The 23,181-nt window shown below is 46.5% G+C and overlaps 1 protein-coding gene across 1 annotated transcript; it reads right to left on the reverse strand.

Moving 5' to 3' along the window:
• Positions 1–416: 416 nt before the first annotated feature.
• On the reverse strand, positions 417–19,068 carry LOC122381183 (putative nuclease HARBI1). Its single transcript, XM_043365066.1, has 4 exons — positions 18,841–19,068; positions 2,474–2,786; positions 1,885–2,205; positions 417–1,209 (listed from the first exon to the last, which is right to left on the reverse strand). The coding sequence occupies exons 2-4, from the start codon at positions 2,782–2,784 to the stop codon at positions 588–590; spliced, it is 1,254 nt and encodes a 417-aa protein (XP_043221001.1). The 5' UTR covers positions 2,785–2,786; positions 18,841–19,068; the 3' UTR covers positions 417–587.
• Positions 19,069–23,181: the final 4,113 nt, after the last annotated feature.

Below are 23,181 nucleotides of genomic sequence, written 5' to 3' on the forward strand. Positions count from 1 at the left end.
ATAAGTATGTAATGACCAATTTTTTTAACATCAGTTCATCGTTCACATAATAGAATGAGCACATAACATAAATAAATCGCCAGTAGCTGGAGGCGTTGGTAGATGTGTGTCACGAATCGGACACCCGGTAAACCAGGGTATATTGAATCGGTAAAACGAACAGTCAGCTCGACGCTCAGCCAGGATCGAGCCGTCAGCGTCAACTCGACGCACAGCCAGATCCGCTCGAATAAGACGTTCAGTTCTTCGACATCTTCCGCGCAATCACGTGACACACCGCGACCAATGGGCGGGCGCGCCGAGTGCGCCTACCACACAATCGTCTGGACGGTAGGCTTTGGCCCGGCGGGCCCGCTGGCCGGCCGGAGAGCCGCCAGCGCGGCACAACGCGTAACAGCAAAAAACAAGGAACAAATCATAACAGGTAGAGCTTGCGTATGAACTGGGCCCACAGTGCACACCGCCGTCACCACACGCCTCTCCATGCGACCCACGCACGGCGGCCACACCCACGACAGAAACACCCACGCCCGCGACAGCAGCACCCACAACAGATACACGCACGACAGTCACGCCCACCTCCAGCTTCACTGGTCAAGGCCAGCTGCAGCTCTCTGCCACGGGACGCTGCCGACGCCGTTCACATACGCGGTCAGGGCCTGGCGGACGCGGGCCGTCTCCCGCGAGTGATTGTTGGCGCCCATCCTACCGATGCCCCGCAGGGTGGGTGCGGCGTCACGCTCGGCGGGGACGGCTGCGTAGCTGCGGCTGACACTGTCGGCATCCACGTCTCGCTGGCGCAGGAGATTGTGCAAAGCACACGTTGCTTTCACCAGCAAGGCGGCTTTTTCTGGCGTGCAGCCCAAGCTCCCACGGTAGATTCGCCACTGTTGAGCCAGGATCCCAAAGGCGTTCTCGACGCAGCGGCGCGCACGACTCAGACGGTAGTTGAAGATGCGCCGCTGGTCCGCCTCCGATCCCACCAGCGACGCCCTCGCGTACGGCCGCATGAGGTGGCGCTGTAGCGGGAACGCCTCGTCTCCGACTAGGAAGTGGGGCAGCTCCTCGTCGGTGTTCGGCAGCGCCTTCGGTGGCGGCAGAACGTCGCCCACCTCCTGGTGTCGACGCAGCAGTGCGGCCAGATCGGAGTTGGCGAAAATGCCGCCATCACTTTTGCTGCCCTGGCTGCCGACACTGATGTAGGTGAACCTGTAGAACGAAAGTATTGTTAGCACGAGATTGACGCGGTGTCCAGTAGCATCGAGTAGGCTAATCAAAATGATCAGATTTGAAAACGGAGGCAGTGGGTGTTGTATGATAGAATATATCACCGTAATGATTCGCGAACAGGGCGCACGCAATCTTATAGGACCGTTATTGCTAGAAGATTCAGATTCAGATGTGTTCGAATAAGGTCCACAATAAACGTGGCTTTTCACTCATTCACGGAAGCGGCGGATATACGAGTATTATTCATGCTATCGTTACCTTACACCAATTATTTACGTAATTGAATTCGAGATGGGTAGAGGCAACAATGCCAATACATGCAATTAGTTTGACATGATCGACCGGGTGGTCGTTAGACAGGGTCAGACTCAAAAGTCCAACGGGCGAGGGGGCGGATGTCACCGACAAGCATTCCCACAAAATCTTATAAACTTATTCAAACAAGCATTCCCACAAAATCTCGGAAACTTATTCAAAAAAGCATTCCCACAAAATATCGGAAACATTGCGACAAGGGTACGTGAGGTTTACAAGGCAACAAGTACGGTTTTCGTCCTTAGTCGAATTTCAGATGTAAGGATGATGGCAATGCGACGTAAAATAATACGAGGTAAAATAATCCACTTCGAGATGCTAGCCTTCTGTCGGGCTCACCTGTATCTGGCGTCAGCTACGGCCATGAGCACGACGCTGCAAAAGCCCTTATAGTTGAAGTAGATTGAACCGGTGCCAGCTGGTTTCTGCAAGGCAACATGCTTGCCATCGAGCGCCCCGATGCAGTTTGGCAGTTGCCACAATTCCAAGAAGTCGTCAGCTGATGCATGCCAGTCGTTCAGCGTCGGGGAGCGCAGGCAGAGAGGGGCGAGCCGTTGGTATATGGCCTCGCACACCTCATATATTATCCCTGTCGCTGTGCGTGGGGCGATGCGATACGACTCCGCAATCGTTTTCATGGCGCCTCCAGCTGCCAGGTATCTGCAACGACAGGAATAGGTAGCTCAACAGTCAGCCGTTTCTAGTTTGATCGGCAACAAACGTCCCACCATTACCTGGTTCGGTTCAGGGCTTGACACTTTGACAGGTGTCAGTAGTTGACCTTAACCCGGCAGGCGGTGGGCCTCACGGTGAAAAAAATAATGACCTGCTTCAAGTCCTCGCCATGGAACACTTTAAATGAAGCATTAAATATGCAAATGACCATTTTTGGTACGACAAATCAGCCTGAAACAGCAAAATTGCTTACCGCAAGGTTAGGGCCAGTCGCTCGTCAGGTGGGATGGGACGTCGCATGTTGGTGACTTCTTTAGCGATGTCGTCCCGCACGAGGCCCAGCAGATCATCAAACTCGGCTGGCGTCAGGCGCAGGTACTGCTGGTGGGCAGCTGGGTCACTACGCAGCTGGCTGACGAGGTGGCTGAACTCCCCGAGCTCGTCGCGAGCAGCCAGCACCGGCCGCACCCACATGCGGCGTCTTCTGCGCTGACGGAGCTTGATAAGCCGCAGAATCCTGATGCGCTGCAGACGAGCTTCAATGGCATCGTTATCTCCGTCCATGGCTGAAAGCAGACAGCAACTATTATGCAATGGACAAAAGGGCATGCTCATACTTGCAAGGTGGTCATAATGTTTGGATGTGTTTGGATGAGGTGGATCTTGATTTTTTCTTAATTTCAGAATTGTGCTACCGTAAAGTGGGGCTATTTGAGACAGTGGGGCTATTTGAGACAGTGGGGCTATTTGAGACAGTACGGCAGTGGCTTCGTAAAATTGTTGTAAAATTAAAACCGTTTGATATTTTTGATCAATTTTTGCTCAGGTTAATGTGGAACTTTACAATGAATTCCATGTTTAGGGTTTTTTGAAAATTTTGAAAAGTTTTGAAAGAAATTTGGCATTAAATGAGAAATACAGAAAAACCCCAATTTAAGTTATACGAAAAGCACCCCTACCTGCAGCTTAACATGGTTGAAGTTTTAAAAACTTTGCTACCGAATCTATCGTAACTATCGTTTTACTTATGGGTTAAGCACATTTTACATGAAGACATTATATATTGTTAGCGGTAGTGACAATTGTGTAACCCAATGTCTCAGAATCCCGATGATACCCACCTCGTCAAACCTCAACGTATACCAAATACAGCTGATGATTGTGATGCCAAGGCCCTAAACACAGGTGATATGATACATCCTAAAGACTTACCGCCATCTGCCTAAGGTGTATCAAACGTTCGACCTAAGGAACACCGGTGAATCGGCCATGGGTTCATGGCACTTTCAGCAGCAAGCAATATTTACACATTGCCAACTTAATACGACAATCCAGTTTGTGACGATATTAATGTAACATTATGAATGCGTGCATAGAATGTGATTCATCAGTCACTGACGTGGCCGGTAATCGACCCATGTCTACTCTGGTTGACCAGAAGCACCATTGAAGGTTATTGATCATACACACTTACTGTTAGGTGAGCATTCAGCATACGTACTTGATGCAGTGCGGTGACCGGCCATTCGATACAACATGCAGTGATCTAGGAAAATCGGTATAAAATCAAAACCGTTTGACCTTTTTCTGTTATTTCTTCACAGGTTGATGTGCAATGGAACAATCGATCATGCATATTATTCATTCAACCATTTTGAAAACTGCTTTCCCTTTTTTAATGCATTACGGTACGTTTAATGCAGTAGCGAGACTGTCTCAAATAGCCCCACCAACTTTCGACCTATATGTTTTACGCCGCCAGAAATAAACACAACAACTTTATTTGAAAATTTCACTGTCGTTGACTAAGAAATAATCCTAGATAATCATCCTGTGCTTTTTAAAGCTAAGGATCACATTATATTATGACAGCCCTAGCATAAAGCAATGCAATTATTTAGCAGATCGAAATGCTATGCTCAACGAAAAACGAAAAGTTTGATTATAAGGGTTATATAACTGTAGTTGAAAGAAATGATTTTTTACTAGAGGTATCAAAATTGAATTTCCAATCGCATGGCATTAAAAGAATTATCCCAAGCTTGACCAATTTTCTTCAATTTCCTTGCAACCAAAACTGTCTCAAATAGCCCCACACTATGGGGCTATTTGAGACAGGCTTCAAGCATAAAAATAACTTTATTTATGGTTACTAGCTGAACCAAAATTGGCCTATCTGAAAACGGTTACAGAGAACAACGTTTTTGTAATTTACATGCTATAGGAAATATCAACCGTTTCGAAGGGAGAGGCCAAAAACTGTAAAATCCGTTTCAAATAGCCCCACTTTACGGTATCATAAATTAACACATTCATATCAAATATGAAATCCAAAGAAATGCAATCACATGCATAGTTGCAGTTTAACTCTTTGACAATGTGATTTTATCCTTGTGTAAAATGATGTAAAGCCAACCATGTCTGATCTGCTCCAGTTTGTAAAACTGGTGCACCTTCTGATGCAGTTTTTCCCGGCCCCCGGTCATTGTCATTGGCAGCTTCCTCCTCACGTGACGTCACCAGAGCTTGAAGTTTTTCCTTCACTAATGTTGAGCTATGGGAAAATCCCTGATTTTAGTCATTTTTCTAGCCGCATTATCTCATGAACTATGAAACTCAAATCAAAACTTCTAATGTCATTTGAAAGCTAAATGGATTATCTTATGCATCCCGGGTCAGTTTTACTGAAGAAAAGTAGAGAAGTATGCAAAATATGCCACCGAAAGAAGTTCTACATCCCATTGACTAGCGTTGCTGTGTTGCTATCATTGAAATGAATGTCTGGCAATAACGTTTTTGGTTACCGGTGATAATAACTGTTGATTTCCATGAAAAGTCGCGGTATTCATGTGCATCGAATTAGCAAACACTTGTGGTTCCAGGGCAAATAAGTTATATTTTGGCTGATGGTCGCTGGTGTTTCGTCGGATCACTTCGGTTGTAGAAGTGCATAACAATACTGTACATAGATTCGATGCTGCTGATTTGCGGTTGCATAGCTGATCATCAATTAATTCTATTTTGATTGTATTTCCGATGCATGACATGCGAAAACAATCCCTTAAACGAAGACATCTATGACATCTGGCTTCCTCTATTACAATTCAAAACTGACTGAATGGGTGGAAGCAGCATTAGGCAAGAACACAGCCTTACAGATGAACATCAGTGATACGACGGAGTACATCTGGCTAGACAAACACCGGTCCGACTACCTCCAGACTGCAGGACGGATCCTGATCTGTAACGTTGTGCCGATCAGATGCGCCCCGCCGCTGTCGCCGGCAACCCAGGCAGCGGCACAGCGGCATAGGTCGATTCAATTTCAGATAACACGATATGTGAAAGTGCACACATGTACAAACGGGAAGTTCGATGAATGTCACAGCAGCATAGCACTCCATTCTGTCCGACGGTACGCTATGTTATACGAAAACATACTCAGCATACCAGGGTAATCAAGTTGATTTCCATCTGAACAGTCGACTGGAAAATTCGGTGAATTCAAAGCCTACCTCAGGGTAGCTTGTGTGCTACATTATTTGAGCACGATATGGATGTAGACTGCATTTACATATCATCAGCTATATTAACTGCAACGCGTTTCACAGTACTTGTACTGCATCATCAGGCAAATCACGAATGGCACACATTTAAGCATTTTCAAGACACTTCAGCGAACACGTGAAACATATATGAACTCCGCCTCGAGCTGATTAAACAGGTCTAAGCAGGGCTGGGAGGGGATCGTGAGTCCGCCGGCCGCGCTGCGCAGTCGAGTCCAGAGCGTCTGAACTGGCGCGTCCTCAGATGCCATCGCCAGCGCGCCGAAGCTGGGGCCGCATTTTCTGGCGATGTAGCCGGCCAGATGCGCCATTGCACCTTCGGTGGCCGGCACACCAATCTCAGCGTCCAGCGCCGCTGAGGGCGCAGGCGGTATATGCGCTGTCTCGGCCTCCCGCAGTAGCTGCGCCCTCTCCTGCTCCGCCTCCTCCTCTGCGTCCGGGGCTGGCTCGTCAGGAACGGGCTCCAGGCTCTCCGTCCCCTCAGGAACTTCTTGGGGCGGCTCAGGGCATACCGCCTCCAGCACACCATCTGCGCCTGGTCGGCTTGGTCCTCGTCTGCCTCCGGCTCTGCCCCCGCCTCCGCCTCCGCCGCTGGTACCGGGAGCGCCGCGGGTGAGCGACTCTTAATCTGCACGCCGTGGGCCCGTGACGCGCAAGCTGGATCAGAGTGAACAGGCGGAGGCGCCCCTTCACCTCTGTCGTCGTGGGGTTGGGGCTTCCGCCGCCAGAGCCGCGGATGTGGCTGAACGAGCCCTAAAGCCGGTTCTGGGTGACGTGGCGGAGCAGCAGTTAGCAGCCCGGGCCAAAACGCTGCTGCACGTCAGCGAGCAGACCCCGCTCTACCTTCACTGTCACTACTAGACCCTTCTGGAACGGGAGGAGGTGACCAGCTGAGCCGAAGCGCAGTCCCTCCACCTCTTCCACCAGCTTAGAGAGGGCGTCCTCCTGCCCGAGAGTGCCGGAGCAGCCTCTCCGCAGTGTTTTGGCGTCCCTCGGATGGCCGCTGTTGAGGACGTCCATGCCGCTGTCAATGGTGAAGAGGAAGGCTGTCTCTTTCTCCTTTCCGGGCATGCACCGAGTACGTCTGTGCGGCCAGACCGCACGAAGCAGACAGCAGCTCGTAGGCGGGTCGGACTTTCTGTCGTGCCATTCCGGAGACCTGACAACAAATAGGGAAAAAATGTGTCGGAGTTTCTCGATGTTGTGGCCTTTCACGTCACGCTCACGCTTAAATTATTGTCTTTAAAGGATACGATGAGAGACAATTAGGACGGCATAACATAATGCGTTTTTATGCGGCGCAGCATGACACGGCACACTCCATACATGTAGAGGTTCAGCCGCAGAGCGTGTAGTTACAAAAAGAAACAAACAAATAAATCCCACCCTTTATCCAGCAAAAACACTTAATTTATACTTTTTCTTGCAGAACAATATTGTCAATGGCGTGGACAAGGCTATAGAACTCCAGGTAAGGACACCAGCCGTTTGACCTTGAACGCCGCCGGCCGGCCGATGACGTCATTGGAGGCAAGCCGGCTCGGTGGACACATCAAACGAATGCATAACGGAGGGGTGTTGAAACGTTGCGGGAGCCAAGCGGGAGCCGGGAAGAGATTTTAATGCGGTTGCATACCACCATTGTTATGTTGATTGATCTACAGACAGCATTCTTATAAATATTGATGCCTCCTAGGCCTTGATGGTGCGTACATTAGTAGAACGATCACCCTGATCGACGTCCGTGGTCGAAGCTGTCTATGCACCTAAGGACGCTAAGACGGGTGCAATAACGGCGACCCGATCCGGTCTCTGGCGAATCTGTAGGGGTCGTTAGGACCCAGGCCGAATCTGACAGGTTATTTTTAGGGAGACGGGGTGGGTGAATGACCGGGATAACATCGTCGATGGTTGTTGACAGCCAACACAAGCTGTACTGGGCGGATAACCATCAGAGATAATGCCTGAACATAGGCAAGCATAGTTGGTCTGTCATTTTGTTTAGGAATAGGGGCACCGCAGGAGCTGTTGTTTTACCATCGGTCCCGGGAAACTCCGGGGAGCTGCAGTACCCGGCAGCGATTTCGGACAGTGCCCCGGTTGTAGGGGAACGGAAGACAATAGCCTCAAATGCCTTCCCCTGGATCCGTCAGTGGGCTGCCCCACCCCGATCTTTACTAAAAACGTCTTCAAATCCCACCAGACACCCGATGGTGAATTCAAATCCGATAGCTCATCTCTGTCTGCCCGCCTAAATATACTATACACCGCACGGAGCCCGGCCCCGTCGGAGTCCTGAGCCGACCCGACCGTGACATTTTCGGCTTTCCCCATCCCAAGCTCGATTAGAACCCCACCCGATTGCTGATGTTGATTCAAATTCAATACCTCGTCTATGCCTGCCCGCCAAAAACCCTTTCATCGCACATCGTACAGCGCCCGACCCCGCCAGAAGTATCCTAGCGCGCTGAGTAGTTGCCTCCAGCCGCGTCATCGCAAGGCCCCACGAGGCGCACAAATGAATACATTGCGCGAATAGCCGTGTCGCCCCCCTGGGCGTGGACAAAGGGCATAATAAAAGGGTAGTGAGTATCATGAGCCTGTTGACGCTGCAGCACCCCTATAAAACAAATAATCGAGAACAACAGGCATCATGATACCCATCTTTCTTTCAGAAACTGTGCAATCACTGAGCAACTCTAAATTTAATAAATAAAATGGTATTTGCTTATGTGTAACTGACAACTGTACATATTTTTATTCAAGTTGCATTGAATCAATTCTTCAAAAAAAAAGGTTTATGGACAAGAAAGCAACATGCATATTGGTCACTACTCACTAGCACAATTTTAATGCAGGTAAAATGTTTTGCCTAATGGTCTAGTCATCCTGTGTACAAAGCATGCAAGATTTATTAGTCTTCCAAACAATCACAGCATTATTAAGGCAGAGCTAAGTCTGGAAAGGTAAATGTACATACTTACACATTGATTCTGGGACCTGGTGTTTGAAAGCTGGCATCTTGGCATCCATCGCCAGACCACCTCTGGTGAGGCGAGACGCTCACCACCACAGGACCTTGGAGCGCAGAGCTGCTCTGGCTGCGCCACGCCCAGACTGAAAAAAATACACATGCCAAATATGTTCGGAGTAATGGCAGAATTGCGCCGAAAATTTCAGCACAAGTCTCAGCCTGGCGTAATTTCGCATGCGCCAAATTCAGCGCATGGTGGCCGCTGAATTTTTCGGCGCACAGTTGCAGCAGAATTTTACTGTGAATGGTGGTCACCAAATTTTTCAGCACGCTGGTAAATCTAGCAGCAGACTCATCCTGCGAGCGGGTCTGAAGAGGGTCTGAACTTCCGGCCAGGGGCTTGTTTTATTGGGGCTTACATTTGCGCCTCTATGTTGTACTCTTAAAGGCAGGGAACCCCAAACAGGTGAGTCGAAAAGGTGAGTTCTTTGATGTTTCACAGCACGACCCCAGCTTTCAGCGCAAATGATGCAGAAATTTCAGCTCAAAATTGCTTGCATTGAATTTCAGCGGGTGGTTAATTTACATATCATACCTACTGAACCAAAACTCCACCACAATTCAAAGAAATAACTAGCTTTTACCAGCACAGAGACTGATATGATGTTTACATCACAGTGTATGTTTACATTACATTTTTCCCATTACCAACAAGGTCAAGTTTACGTGAAAGTAGTCAATTGTTTCACTCAATCTTTGATGACGTCAATTCTTTTTTAAAGATATCAACAGCATTGACAACAACAAAGATTATTTTAAAATAAAAAATAAAAAATATATAAAGGTTAAAATTAAAAAAAAATCATCATAAAACTGTAATAAAATAATAAATACGTCATATATTATAAAAAGAATCATCATGCTAAAAGCATGCGCCAGAGATGTCTTTGCTGCGCATTATCCGTCACAAATCCTGGGCTGCCAAATGACCATACCCTGTAAGTCAATATACCCTGGTTTTTCCTACCCTTTACCACCCCAAGAGCCAAAAGATCTATCATTCCTGTTGTTGCCAAGTTGTGTGAGCGCGTGGTATGTTCCCAGTTGACGTCGTACCCAAGGCCCTAAATACAAGGTTGCACGGACTTATTTCTACTAAACCTACCAGAATATAATTTCACGGTTGATTATTTAAATAATTATTCAATCAAAATTTCTTTATTATTATCTCGTAATCATTTATAAGCAATTTTATAAATCAACTCTCAATTTGCTTGCCTTTTACTAGCAAAATAGCTTTTCTAGTATTGGGTCAACATAGTGGTGTAGCAGTAGGAACCACATCTGGCAAAACCCCAATGCCTACATACAGCAGAAAAGCAGCCACCAGGTGTCGCCACAGTCGCCACTTGGTCGCCACACAGATGTCGCGCGCGTCGCCAATCGCCACACTACCGATTCCCATAAGGACGCATATGTACGGATATGTATAGGAAAGTCGCCCTTAAGGATTACGCTTACATCCTTTGCTTATGAGGTCGGTGGTTGGAAATTGGGAGGGGCTCAGCTATTTTCGACCACGGATATGCCTTTATCACATGATGAGGAACATGCTGATAAGCGTTTTATGCGTCATAACAGCACAAAAGTATTTTTAATCATTTTTCAAAAATAGCCGTTCTGCCGTATCTTTCAGTGCAAGGTGCCGTCGGTCATCCCCGACGTGACGTCACGCAGGGAATTTGCCAGATTTTCCTACTAGACTTCGACACCCCCTGGTCGTACCTAGACCGCAACGCTCTGCTCTGCCCGCAGCAGTATGGCTTCAGGCCCGGCATGTCCACGGGGGCGGCTATGCTTGACGTTGTCACCTATGTCACTGACAATATCGACAAAGGCCTCGTGACGTCACTCGTGACAGCCGATACGTCCAAGGCGTTCGACAGCGTCGAGCATGGCCGCCTCCTGGACAAGCTGGGCTGGTACGGGATTCGAACTGACTGGTTTTCTGACTGGTTGAGTGGGCGCAGTCAGGCTATCGGGTCGTGTCCGCTGAGCGTGACGCACGGCGTGATACAGGGGTCCATTTTGGGACCGAGCCTGTATTTGCTTTTCACCAACGACCTGGCCCAACATCTGTCAAATGTCAAACTAGTGATGTACGCTGATGATGTCCAGATCCTTGACGCTGACACTCCCAGTAACGTCTTGGCTATCAAAAACCGCATCGAAAGTGACCTATCTGTACTCGTGCAGTGGTTCACTCAGAACCGGCTGAAAATTAACCCATCCAAAACTGAAATGACCATTTTGAAATCCAATCGTCAAAAAACTAACACCAGTTTCTCGATCCACTTTGGCGGTGACATAGTTTCACCTTCACCGAGCGTCAAGGTTCTGGGCATCACCATCGACTCTCACCTGACGTGGGATTCACATGTCACGTCTGTCGTCCAGCGCTGCAACATGATACTTGTTAGCCTAGCGAGAATGCGGAACAGGCTGCCGACGGAGACTAAGCGCCTGCTTATCGAAGCGTTAGTGTTTCCGCACATACAATACTGTATTAGCGTATGGGGTGCCTGCTGCATCGCTCAGAGGAAACGCATCCAAAAGGTGCTGAATTTCGGCGCACGTGTCGTGTCTGGCCTCAGCCGAAGAGATCACGTGACTCCTGTGCTTAACGAGCTGGGTTGGAAGTGTGTGGACGACTTGATTCGTGACAGTGACGTAGCTGTGGTTAGTCGCCTACTTACTTCGGACAGTGCACCACAAATCCTGCGGAGCAAGTTGGTGCTCAGCTCCGACGAGTCAGCTCGCACCACGCGTGCGACCGAGCGGGGACAGCTGCGTCTGCCCCGGGTCCGAACCGAGTTCGGCCGTCGTGGATTTTTGTTTCGCGCCAGCCAGCACTGGAACGAGTCCTCAGGAGCGCGTCAACAGTAGGTGTGGTCGACTGGTTAGTGTACCGGAAGATGTCTTAGATGTGTATTTTACGGACGCCATTTAATTGCGTCCCAGAAAAGCTATTTCTGGCACCTAAAAGCTGACTCGCCCCAAAATTGGTCCTCAGCACCTATTTGGTGGATACCAGCACCAATCATGGAAAATGACCTTAATTAGCTGTTTCTGGCACCTATTCATCGGTACGCCTTACTCTTTTTTCTGAATCTGGCACCTAAATGCTGAGCGTAGCACCAATCTAGTAGAAAAATGAACTACTGGCTGGTAGAATCATGTTGTTCTGGTATAATGACCCCTGGAGTCTAGCCTAAAGGTTGCCAGTGCAGCTACACTCTAAGACAGCCCCGTAGTGATCTCAGCATTGTATATGACGTTTAAGTAAGCAAATAATATTAATTTGTTTGAAAAAAACAATGTCATTTAAATATTTTAAAGTATTTATTTGTAATGCTTAAAGGGAAACATTTTTGTGAGTAATTATCTCGATTTTGACCATTAAAACGGGTATTGTATTTTTTGACGTCATCAAATAGCTCCAAAAAAGAAATGTAATGTTTTCATTCCGTTCAAGGCCGCTGAAGAAACGCGGGATCTTGCGTGGGATATTGTCCGTTGTTTGCCGCGCAGAGTTGTGCCGTGGTTGTGCCTTTTTCATCCGTTTCTTACGTATGGCATATGTGTGCATGAAGCTTTGATTTTGTTTTTGGTTATTGTGTGGCCGGTGAGTCAAACGCCCCTGTAGAAACCGGATGCTGCCTTTGATCGAGATGGAGTCAGACGATGATTGCAGAAAGCTAATAATATTGAAAAGAGGGCCGGTTGCGTGGCATGTCTGTTCAGAGTTGACATTTTGCTTTACTCCAGTTTATGACCTGAGAGCCTGGCTGGAAGTGACGGATCCAAACTTTTCACGTTAAAATGGCTGAGGGTGCAATAATCTCTTAGTCTCTACATAGCGGGCTGGTATAGGAGCGTCTTGCTACGCTGCACCATAGCTGGCTAGTGATTCTCTTTTGGCTAGAAATGGCATTAATCATTATCTCCACTGGCGAAAATGGCACTTGACATCACCGAATGCAACGTTCATGTTGTTAGGATACATAAAATCAGGAAAATTACGCGAATTAGGTAGGCAAACGTGGAATAAAATAGGTGCTGGATGTTTTGGTTTTGGTGCTGAATCAGCAAACAGCAAATACGGAGTTCAACTAGACGATCTGGCAACTTTAGGCTGTGTGGAAGCAATTAGGTGCCAGATTCAGATATTAGGGTCGAATAAGCATTTTGGGGCTGATCAGCAATTAGGTGCCAGAAGCAGCTTTTTAGGGACCAGAAACAAATATTCCCCGTATTTTACTCTGTGGTTTCACTTCTATCCGGTTTTACTGCAGTGTTTTATCCAGATGTGTTTTCGCATGTATACGACGTGGTCACCACAAAACCCATGTAATGGAGGGACCTAATAAAATTGTATTGTACTGTATTGTATAATTCCTACCATTTGCCTACTGACTGCTGTAGTGGATGAGGCTGACAAGGTTATTCATGAGTTGGAAAGATGCCAGTGCAAAAAAGTATCCATTGAATAATTGCTTATCTACAAATCTACAAATGCAAAACAATAGGAAGGAACATTGTCTCCAAGCCATGGCTCTATACACAAAGGACGTTAGGGTGCTGGAAACAGTGCAACGCAGGGCAACAAAGTTGGTTCAAGGCAAGAAGCAGGTGAGCTATGAGGAGAGACTGAACACTCTTAGACCATGCTGAGTGTGGAGGAGAGCATGCAGCGAGGCGACCTGATTGAAACTTTGGAGCTGCTGTCAGGGAAGCTGGATGTAGAACCAGGTCAGTTTTTTGTCAGAAGTCAAAAGAAGAGGACACCAAAGCAAGCTGCAGGTTAAAGGCACAAAAAAACAGTTTTTCTCACAAAGGCTGGTAAAGGCGTGGAACAAGCCCCCTGCAGACATAGTTAAGGCACAGTCCACTGTCTTTCAAGAACAGACTGGATAAGTTCATGAAAACTTAAGTGCTATCCACTCTTTTCCAAATTATCCAGTGATGTAGAATGAGATGTGGACACTGAATAGACTGTTTACCCACAGTCCGCAATGCTATACGTATATCTATCAAACACGGAACAAAATCAAAGATGAACATGTTTTCGTAAATATATCACCATGGCGTCATCAGCATCTCTAAATAAAAACAAGATATGCCAAGATAAAAAGATCAGAAGATCAATCAGAAAAACAAAATTTGACAACAGTAATGCATAGTAATATCCTTATCTGGTTTAAATTAACAATATCTTGATCATCTAAAAACAATATATGGTAACAAGATAACAATTTCATATCATGTTTTAATCAGACATGACAATGACAGTAAATTTGCAGAAATATGTTCATCTTTGACTTTGTTCCATGTCTACCATGTGTGGTTTAACGTCTGTTGGAAATGATTGTGCATCAACTGTTCTTACGTATCTACATTAGCCAAGGCCAATGAAGGGAGCTGTATGACCCCTGGGGCATTCCACGTCAAATCAAACACCGAAATCCGTCATCCCCTTCGATTTTTCTGAAAATTTGTAGGCAGACTGGGCATGGTTCAAAACTGAGTTACGTGTAATATTTTCGAAATTTGATAACGTATCGCCGAGATATAGGTCATCGAATATAGCCAAAAATGCCACACATCATTCTTTTAAATGCTTATAACGGGTCCGTATCAAAGCGTCCAAAACCGCAGCACCCAAAGTACGCAACATCCAAAACCGCAGCGTCCAAAGTACGTAACGTCCAAAATACGTCCAAAATCGGGTTTATAGGGGGCATTCACAAAGTCCAAAACCGAAACATCCAAAACCGCAACGTCCAAAAACGTATCATCCAAAAAACGCAACAACCAAAGACGCAACATCCAAAGTACGTAACCTCCAAAACCACAACGTCCAAGACCACGACATCCAAGGCACGCAACATCCAAAACCAACCTAATCTAACCTAACCTAACCTAACCTAACCTACCTAACCTAACCTAACCTAACCTAACCTAACCTACTGATTTATGCCTACCGGGGATAAGGAAACCTAACCTAACCTAACCTAGCCTAACCTAACCTAACCTAACGGTTTTGGATGTTGCGTACTTTGGATGTTGCGTACTTTGGAGGTTGCGTACTTTGGAGGTTGCGTACTTTGGATGATGCGTCCTTGGATGTTGCGTTTTTGGATGATACGTTTTGGATGTTGCGGTTTTGGATGTTTCGGTTTTGGACGTTGTGAATGCTCCCTATATACCCGATTTTGGACGTATTTTGGACGTTGCGTACTTTGGACGCTGCGGTTTTGGATGTTGCGTACCTTGGATGCTGCGGTTTTGGATGCTTTGATGGTCCCCCGCTTATAACTCTGGTTCCTTTTCTGCTATCAAAATGATATTAACAGGGTCTTGTAGGCAATTGATAAGGCTTTGATTTTTAATTATAAAATTAAATTGAAGTGACCTTGAAATGCATTTGACCTTGAATTAAAACAGAAAAATTTAAATAGCAAAAAACACGCCACCTTCGATTTGAGTAATTTTTACATATTATGTCCGTCACAATGTTCCTAACCATCTGTGAAAAATTTGGAGTGGGCCATTCATAACTTTCGCGGCAAACGCCGTTTTCATGCATCAACATCACGCAACCGCGCGTGACCTTGAAAGACAGAGTCAAGACATGCTTGCTTGTGTACACTTTCTGAAATGAATGATTGCTGATTAGTGATATCCCAAACTCTGCGAGAATGGAAATGCATAGTCATCGTGGTCAAGCATTCACGTTCCATTGTAAAAGTGTCTCAGGCAAACGGTATTTTGCGGTGAATTTTGAGCCGTGTGGAAATGCATCATGAAATAAATTCAACGAAAACATTATCACGCAACGATATCTTCACGTCTTTTGATCTTCACTATACGAAAGAACATACATTTTTGAGTATGCATGGGGAATTTCTAGTTAATCCGATAATAAATATGGCAGTAAGGCTGGAGACTTCCACACGCGGGTAAGTCGCGTGTAAGTGATTTGCGGGTAAGTTGGCGTTTATCTCGCGTTTAAGTCGGCGGGTAACTTTGCCCGGAGACTTCCATCTGCGGGTAAATAGTTTGTTCGCTAAGTTAGCGAACGAACTTACGCGCGAGCCACCCCATGTATTAAGTTCGCGGGTATCTTTTCGGTGGTGCTTTTTTGGGTTCTTAGGGGGTTTTAAAAGTTTATTTCTGTGCAAATTTTATGTGCAAGTGATAGACAATAGTGCAATCATCTAGTTCTGGCTTTTTCAGCCAGTTCGGCCTAGCCGTTCGGCTGCTAAGATTAGACGAATTTGAGGTCACCTTTTCATACTCGTACATAGTACTGAGGCCAGTTTTACCAACAGCAAAAAAGCCGCCTGGCGGAATTTTTCGCCTAAAGGCCGATTCACATACGGATCGAGAGCGGTAAAGCCCTATCCGCTTACGTGCTTATCGCGTTTACACTCCGTATGTGAAACGGTCTTAAAGTAAAAAATTCCGCCAGGCGGCTATTTTTCTGTTGGTTAAACTGACCTCTGTGCTTGTTGAGGGGTTACAAATTACGTATTTCATCACTGCAAGTATCCAGATGTTTTCAACAAGTCATACATGAGTAATCAGAGCAATATTTGAGTTGACAGAATTGAGGATGTAGGACTCAAATTTTCAAATACGGAGGTATTAGTCTATTTCCATCGCACCTATCTCCTTGCCACCAGCTGCTATTTCGTAATCTTCGGGATAGTGAGATGGGATTCGTATCGCATCCGAAATAATGTGATCGTCGAGCCAGCCGGCTAGTGTCGGGCCCCTGTCGTCGCACTTCGCGTTACGTGTCAGTGGGGCGAGGACCAGCTCAGTGGAAGCAATACGAGTGTCCGGTCAACAACCATGGACAGGAAGAAGAGGAGCAGAAATTTCAGTAGTAGAGACATGCATTTGTTAGCCGATGTCATGAAGACTGAAGTAAAAGTCATCGAAAATAAGCGACACGATGGAAGGAGTAATGAAGAACGAAAACGGTCTTGGAAAAACATTGTTACAGCCTGTAATGCAAGGTCAGAAGAAAAATGGGACTAGAAACAGCTGACACGGCTCTGGAGAGATATGAAAAGGACGGCCAAAAAGAACCATTAGCGGTTTTAACGGCAGCAAATGGGCACTGGTGGTAGACCGGATCCTGCGCTGTTGGAACGTCAGCCACCCCCGCGACACGCACATATTAAACTGATCACTCGGTGATAATCGTCATTTGTGTGGCATTGAATTGGACACCGACGACGCCTCACCGGTGAAGTGACGGGGCGGGGGTGAGGACGGGGGGTGACGGAGACGAACCGACGAGGGCAGACGAGTAATCTGAGATACGGCTGTTGCAAGATCATGCAGTAGACTGGCGGTCGGCCATACAGAGTGAAATAACACAAGGCGATTTGCATTATTGATGCTGATTGGCACGGCTTCAAACGCTGTTCTGGTTAGGTTAATGCATCACCACATCCCATTGTTACGGCTGTACTCATTGCATGTGTAAAAACGCTGATTGGGGGCCACCGGTCCCATAAATAACGGAATTACGCACTTGTTCATTGGACCAGCTGATCGCCGCATCCCGATCAGCTGATCGGGAAGCCCTTTAAACTGGCGTGTAAGTCGGCATTTAAATATTTACACGCGTGTAGCTACCCACCAGTTAACCGCGGATGGAAGTCCCCGGGTAAAAGTTGGTGGGCAGCTACACGCGTGTAAGGAAGTTAGCCACCAAAATAAACGCGAGTTAACCGCAAACTGGAAGTCTCCAGCCTTAGAGTCCTGCTAAGAGTAACATGTCGCCGGCTGAGGCGGGATCGGCCGACGCGGGAAACGCAGCAGTCACAATTTTGTGTTTACACGTTCATATTTCAATTGTTTACCAACCTATTTTCAGAATTCTTTCACCATAAGATTGCCTGTACATTTCTTAGTCTTCTCACAAAATTTGACGCGAATCGAACGTAATCAGCGGTAAGGAGCGCGATGTAAAGACGGAACCGTTCCGTTCCGTCCCGGCACAGTCTACAATTCAGGCGGCGCGTAGCGGTCGGCGCCGGCTGCCGAGTCGCCGCGTCGCCGCGGCGACAGGATGTTCACTTTACACCGCTATTACTAGAACAGTTGTGAACCGATTTTCTTATTGCTTGCACGATGAGATGTGCAATTCAATTCTGGATAGATAGCCATAAGTAATTTCGCATCAATATTATGAGATATTGGCGAAAAACAGGAGGGGTGGGGCGAAATTCACTCTTCCCCCTCCACTGCGCGTGCTAACATACGTTTGCATATGTGCCATTTTCTTCAAAACTTATGAATGGCCCACTCTAATTTTTTCACAGGTTGTTAAGAATATGGTAGGCAATAAAATATATGAAAATGAGCCAAATCGAAGGTGGCGTGTTTTTTGCTATTTCAATTTTTGTGCTTAAGAACAGAGTTAAGCAAATTTCAAGGTCATATATTTAAGTCCATGCAATTCTAAACAAATGCTTAAGAAATTACCTAAACAGTAAGTTTTATTTCATTCAAATCAAACAAGTACGACCAAAGTTATGGTCGTTCAAAAATATAAAGATGCAACATTTTGTAAAAATTTGATGCCCTATATTTAGAAGACCTGTGGTCAGAATGTGCAAAAAACATCAATGTAATGTCCGGGGCGACACAGGAACTCGCTCACAAATTTATAATGAAATCGCTGATGGTAAGGTGCAAAACAGCCGATTTTTGTTCGATTTGACGTGGAATGCCCCGGGCCCCTGAAAGTGAAAGCACCCATTCAATAAAGCAATAGCTTTGGACTAATTATCATTTTAGTAATTATCAACCCACCACAGATAAAACAACATGCAATTGCGTACTCCAACCTTTGATATTTGTTTTAACCTTTAATACCACGTTTTGGCGTTAAAAAGATAGTGGCATCACTAGCGAACGATGGCACAGGCAAGCTATCATTAATACATATCGATACATATATAATATGCAGAAAACTTAATATCAAACGCCACAAACCTCAAAACACATCTGCGTCCGGTTGCCGGTGGGCTGGAATGCCGGTTGTCGAGAGTCGCCCAGTTCCTCGGCGTGACGTAATTATGACGTCAGCAATGTGAAAGCAAATTCATCGGTGTTGCTAGGAGTTGCTCGCGTGCTGCCACCGGTTGCCCGGCGATCGGTTGCCCAGAGTCGCCGAGCAACCGATTGCTGAGAGTTGCCGGCGGAAGTTGCCCGTGTACAACGGCCTTTACTGTGTCTGCCCTTTTTTCCACAACGTCGATGTAGCGCGTGCGCCGAAATCCCAATGGAAGAAACGCGTAGCTCCAGATAACCGATTCACGCGTTTCTTCCATTGGGATTTCGATTGATGTGACTCAACAGCTGCAAAGGAAGAAAAGTATAGACGTATTTCTTGCATGCGACATAATTTAAAATAAAAATATTGGTATCACTGACAAGAGCGGACAGTGGAGATTCCAATGGTATTATTTGTGCTGTATTTGTTTTGAATATTCAGACCACAGGAGCCGTGAAAGGTCCGAACATGTTTTTTGGCTCTCCTGGAAAGTTCGGATTTGGGAGTTACGCGTTTCTTCCTTTGGCCGGCAGGACTGTCGCCGCCCAGCCACGGTGAGCAACAATTAGGCCCTAATTGTGCGCCTGTTCGGAACAGGCGCGCGCACCCTCCCCCCCCCCCCCCCCAGTACCAATCCTCATGGTCCGGGGGAGGGCCAGCGCCCTCTCCAATAATGAGAAGACTCCTCACCTCCTCCTTCTCCCTCACGCCGTATCGTCCGGACTCCAGAGCATCCGCCTCAGCTCCGCCATCCAAAGGTGTCGCTGCTCTGAAGACGAGTCGACCGCCTCCGCCTTGACCTCGGCTACCGCCGGCTCGGATTCCGTGTGCAGCTGGGCCAGCACTGCGTCCACGATGGCCTGGATGTCCAATGTCCATCCCTCCGTCGGCACCGGCCTCCTTCGCCGCTGTCGAAGACGAACGAAGCCGCCGCAGAGACGCCATCCCCCCGGTAGTCAGCTCACTGAGTCCGGAGAGAGGTTGTATAAGTGCTGTATTGCTCAGCGGGCGAGAGGCGCGACTCGTTAGATCTCAAAGCACGGACGAGGTGAAACTGGCGCTCAGGTGTTTTTTTCGCTCTTCGTGACACGCCTTCCCTCATTTTTAGCGACAACGCCAAGACATTTCGCGCTCTTTTACATCACATTCCCCGACACGTCAAATGGAGTTTCATTCCCGAGGCTGCCCCATGGTGGGGAGGATTTTGGGAACGCCTCGTGGGACTGACGAAAAAGTGTCTCAAAATAACTCTTCATGTGTGCAATCTTTCCCACGACGAGCTCTCTCCTTCCATCTGAATGTAAGGCCTCTCACCACCGTGGATGGGGAACTCATTTCACCCGCACATCTACTGTTTGGAGTGACCTCAATCAGAGGAGTGCTCTTCCCACCGGCTCAGTATTATAATTTGTGACAGCCTTACTCGTGCCTGGCGGCACCAGCCGCCTTACTCGTCAGTGAGCACTTAGTACGCAGATGGACGGCCGAATACGTTGCCACGCTTAGGTGTTGGACGGTCTCGCCTCGTGGTCGCCCCGGACGGCTCCCCGCCCAAGATTCTTCCAGATAAGGTTGGGACACCAGTCACGTGACCCTTTTTCCTGCTTTTCCCAACCCTCCTCACGATTTTCATAAGCCTTGATTTATTCTTTGAAACACTTTGCGCAGAGGCGTTTGTATGTAATTTATTTACAAAAACTAATTCAATGATATTTGAAATTAACAAACACATATTTACTCGCAATCTCAAACAAAAGTTGAATTTATTCGCGTTTCATTAGATTAATCGGCTGGCACCCATCATCCATCGTCCTTGATGTAGTCGAACTTGGCGCACTCGGATAGTGTTCGAAATTTGTGACGCTTACTAGTTGCTATGGCGACCGGGCAGTACCTAGGCTTTTCATTCGTCAACAAGTGCTCGCGGTCACACTTTTGAACACAGTCTTTATGCGTCAGTTTGTGTGACGCGTCATATCTGAAACATAATTCGTGAGGCCCCAAAACCATTCAATTCATCTCCTTCAAAAGAAGTGTTTTGTATTATTTTCTATATCTTTTTTGGGCTTAAAGGGACCCTCCCACCTTCAAAAAAGTTAATGAATTGGCATAAAAGTGATGTAGCGTGAATCACAAAGAGCGAAAATGAACATCTACCAAATTTTACCGGAAAATATTCACCCGTTTTCGAGATATAAGACTTTTATTTTTGTTTACTTTTTGGGAAATCCGCTGTTTCTATGACGTCACATAAAGGTTTTCTTTACGTCGGCATTTGGAAGCAATAGTTCGGTATCAAAGTGCGACAAATATTGCGCGAATGATGCGTTTATCTTATCAAGGTCAATATATGATGGCCAATAAAGGATTCCAGGACAATTCTTATGGCATTTCTTCGTATCGCAATTCTTCGTCTGCAAATCTTCGTCAGGGCATTTATTCGTACCTATCGCATTACTTTGTCTCGCACCAGGGTATATGAAAATCGGCTCGCATTTCTTCTTCAACGCAAATATATGCAAGAGTAAGCATTGAGGGACAAATAAATGCACCGACGAAGATTTGTAGACGAAGAAATGCGGACGAAAAATTGTGCTACGAAGAAATGTCATGCGAGGATTCGTTCGGGTACCATAACATTTATGTGATTTCAAAGTCAAGGTTCACAGCTGATCTGCTAAATCAAGCCAAGAATCCAAACTATCAAAAAACTATAAATATTTGTTTGTCTGTCACAGAGGTCTCAAGCAATATAAGGTTGACATATGTTGAATCAAAAATCTACTGCCACAACTCACATCTCCTGCCTTAGTTTATCATTGTTGTTTTAACTTGCTTTCAAGAGAAACAGAAGCCAGTATCTGATATCACTTCAGATGATTGTTTCAAGATCTGAGTTCAAATGGAAATAAAAGCAAGATCAAGATGAAACAGGGATTATTGCTGTTAAAGTAGTTTGGCCATGATACAACAAGCACATAAATCATTATCCAAATCAAATACTGGTTGGTTTGTCAAGATGTTTGTTGTCTGTCGTCTGTCGAGCTGCTATGAACACTGAACGCTCTCACTCTTACTTTAAAGAGAGTAGTTTAAGTTGAATGGTAGTGAGCTGTAATTAGACAAAGCAGCTATTCAGTGCTCACATCAAGCCAGGCTAGGAAATGGCATCAACTGTGGTGGGAGGAAGCAGGTTCGGCAGCCCTATGTTGTAAACTTCTGTTATGTCTTGTGTTTGATCAACTCATGTTTTCTGCTCTGTTTTGTGCAGTGATAGTAGCAGGTAACTGCATGCTTGTCAAATTATGTGAATAAACGAATTCATAACATTGCATTTTTCTCTCCATGCAAGGAACAAGTAAGATGTTGTAGAAAATGTAATAGAGGGCTGCATTGCTGATTTTGCACTTTATCAGAGCTTTATTTAGAATTGCTTTCCTGAAAGCTACACACAGGCCACAGTGCTGAAATTCACAATGTCATAGCTTTTGGCAGAAAAAAGAAAAGACTTACCTAGGTAAAATTGGCTGAAAGTATGGCAGAGCAGGTCTTGATGCGTATGCCCATCCGTGTGCTTGCCGAAGCCGAACTGACTGCAACACATTTAACTCTGACCCACCATGGTGGCTGGCATATCCTGAACTTTCACCACTCTAAACAAGACAACTTTCAGCCCTCAGCATTGTATTAAAACACTGCACAAAACACTCAAAATTTGTTTCAGTGCCATCCACGGACAACATCAGTCGCCATTCACCAGGCCAGTAAAAACAGAATAGATAATAGCTTCAAACCCATGTAGTCAGAGTTACTAGGTCTGCACCTCAAAACAAAATCCAGGTGACATTCACCACGCCAGTAAAAAACAGGTACTTAGGTAACGTAACAGCTTCAAATCTGGTAACATGTTGGTCGGACTTTACACTACCATATTTACATGGAATAATATGATACCAAACAATAGTGCAACCATTCTGGACAACAAAATTGTATGATAAAATTAATTTAGAATTAATTTTATACATGCCGTTGTCCGCCGGCATGTACCGGCGGACAACGGTGCTGAAAACCGGCGTGCGCCGGCGGGCGGCGGTGCCGGGAGCCGGCGTGTGCCGGCGGGCGGCGGTGCTGGAAACCGGCGTGTGCCGTCGGACAGCGATGCTGGAAACCGGCGTGTGCCGGCGGACAGCGATGCTGGCGGCCGGCGTGTGCCGTCGGAGAGCGATGCTGGCAGCCGGCGTGTGCCGGCGGACAGCGATGATGGCGGCCGGCGTGTGCCG

Source organism: Amphibalanus amphitrite, unplaced genomic scaffold (assembly GCF_019059575.1).
Source record: "Amphibalanus amphitrite isolate SeventyFive unplaced genomic scaffold, NRLGWU_Aamphi_draft 000010F_arrow, whole genome shotgun sequence".
Taxonomy (NCBI): Eukaryota; Metazoa; Arthropoda; class Thecostraca; order Balanomorpha; family Balanidae; genus Amphibalanus; species Amphibalanus amphitrite.